The following is an 8644-nucleotide window of genomic DNA, read 5'->3' as shown; positions in this document are numbered from 1 at the left end:
ACTCAACCACATTTTTCACTCCTATTAAAATATGCATCTTTCTTTATCTCTCTACTTTAATACTTACACTCACCTTCTCTCTCTCCAATTATATACTTTAACCAATAACTCCTAAAATCCCGTGCCGGCTAAGCAATGTGTCATCTTAGCCGGGACGGAGGGAGTAGTTTTTTTTTTTCCATTGCTGGAGCTTGGCACTAATATGGGGGTCGCCTTAATGTCACTTTTCGGGCATTCACGCTTGATGATTTCCTCAATCTTGGCTAGATACCCACCACGGAAGCCATTATCTGATTTCCACTTGTTCACACCAAGGTATTTTAGGGCTAACAGTAAGGCCTCTTCCTCACGAGTAGACTAGCTGCGTCGAGTCCGGTCTATCTTTGGCCCGCGACCAGCCCTTTCTCCAATTTGGGAATCTATGCTGAAAAAATCATATGAATGTGGTTAGGGTATTTTGTAGATAACAACACAAGATAAGTTATGTCAAAATAACTAACCTCCAACCATGTGAGACTTGTTCCAGTTGGACTTAGATCGGCAAGTGTCTCCCATACTGAGCAAATCTGATAGGTATTAAGGGAAGAAAAAATATCAGAACAAAAAAAAAATTTGGTTCTCGATGGGAATCCCAATTAAACTTCAAATAACAATCTCCTAAAATCTGAACATATACATACACCATTCCATTTAGTTTTGCATCTTACTAAGTGACTAATATACTCCATTTGTAAACAGGAATTATGCAGAATCCTACCTATTATTTCCTAAAAGATGAAAGTTCTCAAATGCATCAAATAAATCCAATTTTTGTTCACAAAATGTAAGGTAATATAGATGCTTGAAATTAAAGTTGTACATAATTTTAGTCAAGTTCAAAATAAGGATAATTTTCGTCTAAATAAATGAAGAATTTGAGCTCATACATGGCACACACAATATAGCTTGAATAATTATTTACAATCTCCAAAAAAATAGCTTGTTCTTAATTTCGAGCAAGATAGTGTTAATAACTTAGATTAAATCAAACATTGAGGCAATTTAATCGAAGACATACCTGTTTGCAAATGTTTCGTCCAGAGGCTTGGCTGCGTGCAGCAGTGAGGGTGGAAGAAGAAATGAGAGGAAATTATGTATATTTTCAGCGCTAGAGCAAAAAGGTATTTTGGAGAAAAATATAAAAGATTGAGGGCTATAATGTCTTCACAATAGATATCCTATTGGCAACGTGGGGTATCAAACATGAGAGTCATTTAAGAAACTTTCTTTTACTAATGCATCAAACAATAATCGAGAAATACACATACTCCATAATTTGGATTATTTTCTGATTTTGTTTCTTCTCTAGCATTTTCCAACTTATGCTATCAAACATACCCTTGAGGAAGCGATTGTGGTAGTTTTCGGCTCAATTTTAAGGTACAAATAGGCTCCTTAGACGGTACGGTCTGAGGGAAGGGACTCATCCCAAAATCTATCACTATTAATTGTAATGTATATGATGATACATAATCATAGTTACGATTATATATATTTATTAAAAAAATTCTTAATATAAATATATGTAATTAGAATAACATTAGAAGTATCATAATATTAGCTTTAGTTTGAGTGTATATTTTATAAAAAAACAATTTAAATTGAAAGAATTACATAATTTAGAATTTTACTTAATATATTTCTAAGAGAGAAAATGAACGACTATAATCTATACAATATATAAAAGGAGAGTTTTGGGGATATTTATAAAACTGCCATTTTATATTAAATCTTATAATTTAATTAAAACTTTGTTTGAATATATTTATTCAACTTAATTAATAGGCATCGGTTATATATGTGAAAAGAATGCCATTTAATTTAAGATTAAAAGGAAAGTGAGTGGGAGGTTTTATAATGAGTGTAAATTAAAGGAAAGTGAGTGGGAGGTTTTATAATGAGTGGGAGGTTTTATAATGTAAAATTAACGAGTCATGGAAGTTTGAGAAGCTGTTGTACCGGAAGAAAAATGTGTGGAAAGTGAGGGATAAGAAGGGGAAGAGTGAGAATGTAGGGGGTAAAAAGAAGAGGAAGATGCGTGATGCCGTGGAGGAGGATCATCGACATGGAGTTAAGAAGTGGAAGGTTGATAAGAAGGATGGGGTTGGTGAGCAGTGTGCTTTGTCAATGCCACCATTGAGTGAAGTATGTTCCTGAAATTTTTTGTTGATTTACAGTTTGTGACTTATTATGTTTCTAATTGATTGCTTTTGCCATGATAATTTGTTGTTGTTCCAAACTTGCTAGGAGTTTGTGAGTAAACATTAATAGATTGAAGAGTGGCTAAGTAGCTGTTGTTGGCTATAGGTTGTTTATTGATTGAAATGGCATTAACTATCCATTGCTTGGTGTTATAATCAGTAATTTTTTTTTTCAATCAACACTCATTAACATAGGGATTAATATAGAAATGAGAAATTTATATAGGAATATGAAAAGTGAGGAGTCATTTGAATTAAAGACACTCTTAGCATGAAACAATGCATGCAAACTCTCTATAAATACTCTTCCCAAAACAATTTTATGAATTTATAAAATCATTTTACAGTATAAAATAAGTATAAATAAAAGAAAATGGACCGTGCAACGCACATGGGTGATACTAGTTATATATATATGTATAAGCACGGGAATATGATCAGTTGATAGCTATCTTAAATTAATAATTAATAATTATATTAATAACCTACGTTATAAATATCAGCACGAAGATATTTGTATGTCAACTAAATGTAGTTGACATACGTTAGGTTGTTGATATAATTGTCAATTATTAATTTAAGATATTTATCAGACTAAGGTAACCTTATACCAGTTTAGTTTTTCATGCCGTGACTTTATTATCCTATGACACTCGATAATGGATTTGATGATACAGGCAACTTTAAATGATGGTCATAAAAAATATGGCCATATATATGGGTTAAAAAAGGACTCTTAATTATTCTAAGAAGAGGAATATTATTTTTAAATTTTGTGATCTACATCTACATTAATGCATTCTCTTCACTAAATAAATACAACACCTAAATTAAAATCCAATTAATATACTTTAATTACTTCATATACTTCAATGTAATATTACTATATAATGTACTGTATGAATTTTGTAGTATTCAATTATATCATCACAATTTAGGCAAAGTCATCAATAAACAAGCCTCAATGCTTGTGCTTCTTTAAACACCAAAAATATTTATTTCAATAATGAACATAATTAAATTTAAATTATGGGAATATGCCAGCGCAACATGTGGATGTAGGTCGCAGCCGTTATCTACGTGTCACATGTGTCGCCACTTTCCCTCCACCATTCTTCTCCTTGTCCATTTCTTTTGCTTTTCCCTATTTTCTATCCCTCAACCTCTTTCTTCAGTTTCAATACAGCGTCGTTCCACCTGCTTCTGATCTCTAGGTATTGAGTATTGGTCACCTCAATGCTCACATTTTGCCCAATTCTGCTTAATTTTCAATTTACTTCGAGATCGAGATGAACTTAACCAGAATCTCTTTTGATTTTCTTATTACTTTGGTCTATTACTGATGCATCAATATTTGTGTGCTCTTTTGAGTTGAAAGATGCCCAATCGCTCATATTTATAAGAGATTATTGCCGATTTTAGAGGGAAAATTGCTTTTTCTATTGTTGTTTCTGATATAGCTGATTTATGATCTGTTTAGAAGATGTGTATTGCTTAGAAACTTACTCAATTTGTTATATTTCCAATTTTCAGTGGCTTAATTATCAGCCTAGGAGTTGAGGGGGCCTAGAAGAGTTTCAGATCTTCATTGATGATTCACTGATAACATTGAAGGAAATGATAAATAGCTTTGTGTATCATTATTGGGTTTGAAGAATTACCAATTTTGGGTTTTAGTGGTGTTTGCTGCGGTGTTTCATTAATAACTCTGAAATGAGGTTCTAAATGCTGTTGCAAAGACTTTTATGACTGTTGAAAGGCTGGACATTGAAGGGTGTTTGATTATGTCTTTGCAGTAGTCACTCTAAAATAGTTATATCATGCTTGCGGTTATCATAGTTCAGTTGTTGCTAGAGAAGTCTGGTCTGTAAACGATAAATGCTGTTGAGGTTCATGTAGATAGTGTGCATGGAATGTATGGATATCCCTTAGATCTGGCTGAAAGAAGATTATTGCCATAAATTCATGACAGAATTGAGCGTTTTCTGTGCCAAATATGTTCTGAAAAGGCTTTGCCAAACTTATTTCTGGACTTCGGGAGTTTTACATGCATAGATGTAAAAGATAGAAATTTGGTCCTTCTCGAGTGGCTTCCAGAAAAGCTACAATAGATATGACGAGACTACTACGAATGTGCATGGTCTTTCTGCTCTTCAGAATTAAATGGAGAAAATTGATAGTTGTCTGTTCAGTTCTTACCATAGTTAGTGTTTTGATACAGATTTCTAAACTTCCTTATCCACTGACTGAAACAAATTCCCCTCCAGACTCTGCATTTTCATGGTACAAGCCCACGAATACTGCAGCGAATTTAGATAGAAGTTGGTCATTGGCAGTGGGTGTGCATCTCAAATCTTTTCAAAATACACCGGCAATTGTTCCACTTAATTCTTCTGCCGAACTTGATAGATCCTTGGTAATTCCTAGCAAGACTATTAGAGCATCTCGGCAGAGAAGGAATAATAGTATAAATTTGTTCACCCTCTCCCCACCATCTCCACCTCAGACGGTTACAAAACTCCCCCACGAGTTGGAGGTAATTACATTATTGTTGGTAATATTATGTTGTACAACTTTCTTATGTCATATTTCGTATTTGAATATGTTTACTTACTGTTTATAGAGATACTTATCGTCGTTGACACCAGATGAAACACTTGCATTAGTTAAAAGAGATATTGAGAACTCCTCACTCGCTAGAGATGATGATCCTGAATTATATGCCCCCCTGTTCCGCAATATTTCCACTTTCAAGAGGTAAATCTTGAACTTGTATATTTCATTTACTTCATTTCGACCAATTTCATTTGAAACATGCGGTCGTATAGTTTAGGGAATCGGAAGAGAGATTTCTCTTCAACATGACTACTTTAGATAAATGAAGCTTCTAATGTGGCTGGGGAAGCAACATAGAAACATTTTAGTATGTTTACATTAATAATGAAAAATGGATTATCAAACAAACCTGCTTGTAACCTTAATTGCCAATATATTTTCTTCCTATTCGTCTTTCTTTTTATTTTCTAATTTATGTTAGAGATTCAAAGGAATTTCTGGTATGTTGGGAGATTGGAAATCATCGGGAGCTAAGACTCAGGTTTTGATGAGAGAATGAGTAAGATAGGTAAATTTTAGTAATGGAAACTCCTGTTGGAACCCTCTGTCATTGTTTAATTAGCTGTCACGTTGATTATATACAAGAGATATTCTGATATGCAAATCTTACTCTGTTAGAAGATAAACCCTCGCCCCAAAACAAAGGTGCTAATATTAGGTCACATTTAGAAGGATTATAGTGTTTTATGAAAAGATAAGATCTAGAGTGACATCTAATTTAAGACAAATACTTATTGCTTTATTCACAGTATTAGTTTCTATATGAGGTTCTCAGTTATCGATAATTTTTAAACTCACAATAGATAAATGAAACACAAACATACTCAAAAGAGAAAGAACAGAGGAATGTCGGAACATAGTTGAAGTTCTAAATCAATCCACATACAAAATATTTAGAACTATAGCTGCACGAGTCAGTGACGAATTTTAGTTGAGGCAAAGAACAAATCCCAGTTGAATTTGGTATTCAAACTTCAAACATGCTATTTATTTTAGACCCATGCTAGTACTATATATTACTACGTCAGATAGAGTTGCTTTGTCCTTAATCATGTGAGATTCTTATTTTGCGTTATACCGATCTCACTCTCACGTTTCATTTTATAATAACCTGTATAATATATATCTCGTTGTGTACATGTAAGCTTACAACTGAAGCTCCTCTATCGCTTTAGTAATTTGTGAAAATCAAGAGTGTAACTGACTCTAGATCTGTAAACTTGCTTATTAGATACCCTAGGGGATTGTATGATGACACAGTTTACATCTAATAGTAACTTTTCCTAAGACCTGTGTAACAATGAAGGCCAGGAACTGCATAGATGTACATGATGTTTCAAGTATTAACATGATATGCAATCCTTATATTAAAGTTACTTCCTTTTGCATGTGTTCCAGTTTCCCAGTAGTTCCAATTTGAGATTATGGCTTTTGTTGTGATAAAATCTGAATTACAGGAGCTACGAGTGGATGGAGCAGTTGATGAAAATTTACATATATCGAGATGGAGAACGACCTATTTTTCATCACCCTAAACTTACTGGAATTTATGCATCTGAGGGATGGTTCATGAAGTTGATCGAAGCAAGCAGTCAATTTGTAACAAAGGACCCAGGAAAGGCTCACTTGTTCTATCTTCCATATAGTGCACGTCAGTTACAATTGGCTCTTTATGTTCCAGATTCACATAATATGCAGCCATTGTCTATCTTTCTGCGTGACTATGTGAACATGCTTGCTGCAAAGTATCCATTCTGGAACCGGACCCATGGAACTGATCATTTCCTTGTTGCTTGCCATGATTGGGTACGCTAATTTAATTGCATGCTGAGATATCTTGTGCTAAATTTGATTTCTATAAACCACTGGTATGGCTTGCTTTTCATCTGAGAGTAATAATGAAAATCTCCACCTCACTTATCTAGCTAGGTAATCACTAATTGGAGATTAGTCTCTAATTAAATTTTCATAGGCTAAAATCTACTTAGGGACATCATGTGTCAATCCTCTGAAGATGCCTAATATTTCTCTCAACGTGGCCTATGAATTATCTCTCTTGGATACCTTTTTAAAATCTTGGGTTGGTTCTATTTCAATTGAGTTCATTACAGCTCAGTAGCTCACACCTTTCCTGCATTTAGATTAAAATCTCTAGACTGGCTTAAACTAGACGGTTCAGTCTCTTTTGTCCAATTAATGTTGAGCCAATTAAGATTGGGGCTGATTTGTGATTGTTATACGCCCACTTCTATGTCTTAAGGTTTTTTCAATTTCTCTGATAGTGGAAACTGAAATCGAGTACCCTCCTTCTGAACGTTGCCATATGCATGCTGACTGTACTAACTAGGTTGTAAATTATGCTCTTGCAAGCATATATTCTGTTTAACTAGATTGAATTCTAATACTGGGAAGGAATAAGCTGTTAGTAAATGTTGCTAAAAGTAATGAATCACATGGAATATCCCTGGTGCAGTTTCCTATTCCATCTAATAGGTCTCACCTTGAAAGGCTTTTAGATTCATGCAGTGCCAAGAGTTCTAAACTTAGCATAGTGAGCAACTACTAAGGAATGAGAAACAGGTTCCCGGGTGTTAATTTTGGGAGTTCATTGGTAGTTTTATGTTTCAAAAAAATCAGGATAATATTAGTTTTATTGTCTCATCTTCTGTTCGCATATCTATCTGCCTGTGTTTCGTTGATCTCATACTTATTTTCTCTCACCCTCAGGATCTTCCTTCACTTACAGGGACCGTATACTCTAAAGGAGCATGATGAGCTTATACAAAACACCATTAAAGTTCTGTGCAATGCAGATGTATCTGAAGGGATATTTAAAGCTGGAAAGGATGTATCCCTGCCAGAAACGACCATAAGGAATCCTAGAAGGCCTCGCAGAGCCATTGGTGGAAGAAGAGTGTCGCAGCGGCCAATTCTTGCCTTCTTTGCTGGATATGATCATGGTAGGGTACGTCCAATACTATTGAAGCACTGGTTTGACAAAGACGAGGACATGAGGATTTACGGACCTCTACCTGCAAAGGTAGCAAAAAAAATGTCATATCTCACGCACATGAAATCGAGCAAATATTGCCTTTGTCCCATGGGCTATGAGGTGAACAGCCCCAGAATTGTTGAAGCAATATACTATGAGTGTGTTCCGGTGATTATTGCCGACAATTTTGTCCCTCCACTCAACGAGGATCTCAATTGGGAAGCCTTCTCTGTCACTGTTTTTGAGAAGGACATTCCCAAGCTAAAAGAGATCCTCTTAGCAATCCCTATGGAGAAGTACCTCACTTTGCAAACCAATGTGAAAATGTTGCAGAAGCATTTCCTCTGGAATGCGAAACCCGTTCCGTACGATCTCTTCCACATGATTCTGCATTCAATATGGTCTAGCAGGCTAAAACAGATTCAGTTACAACAACCGCAGTAGGGTAGGTTAGTCTTATTTTGTATTGCTTCATTCTGGTCAATGATTTTTTTTCAAGAAATTGGTGCATTGAGACACGTCTAGATCGAAGAAAATAAAAGAAAACTGCATTCAATCATATTTGCGCAGACTTGTAAGTTTGCAGGTCAATGGAGTAAGATGGAACATTTGGTATATAATTGAGTATGCTATGACTTGTCTCCACTCTGAAAAACTTTTAGGGCATGCTCTACATGTATGCACCGTTTATCTTCGTTGCATCACACCATTTTTGACGTAGTCTTCATACCATTTTTGGTCCACATATAATGGAGAATATAAGACGAATAAATCGCTATCTTAGATTTACTCAAAT

The 8644-nt window shown here is 34.8% G+C and overlaps 1 protein-coding gene across 2 annotated transcripts; it reads left to right on the top strand.

The window, feature by feature from the left end:
- Positions 1-3349: 3349 nt before the first annotated feature.
- LOC125187938 (probable glycosyltransferase At5g25310) lies at positions 3350-8407 on the top strand. 2 transcript variants are annotated; one of them, XM_048084617.1, is made up of 6 exons: positions 3350-3454; positions 3774-4776; positions 4864-4997; positions 6314-6471; positions 6538-6662; positions 7603-8407. In XM_048084617.1, exons 2-6 carry the CDS (start codon positions 4354-4356, stop codon positions 8290-8292), a joined length of 1530 nt encoding a protein of 509 aa, XP_047940574.1. In that variant the 5' UTR covers positions 3350-3454; positions 3774-4353; the 3' UTR covers positions 8293-8407. The 2 variants fall into 2 exon arrangements, with proteins under 2 accessions (XP_047940574.1, XP_047940573.1); XM_048084616.1 differs by having other exon boundaries at positions 6314-6662.
- The last annotated feature ends 237 nt before the right edge of the window (positions 8408-8644 follow it).

This window comes from Salvia hispanica, chromosome 5 (assembly GCF_023119035.1).
Source record: "Salvia hispanica cultivar TCC Black 2014 chromosome 5, UniMelb_Shisp_WGS_1.0, whole genome shotgun sequence".
Lineage (NCBI taxonomy): Eukaryota > Viridiplantae > Streptophyta > Magnoliopsida > Lamiales > Lamiaceae > Salvia > Salvia hispanica.
The sequence above is the reverse complement of the archived record's forward strand: the minus strand, read 5'-3'. Positions and strand labels throughout refer to the sequence as shown.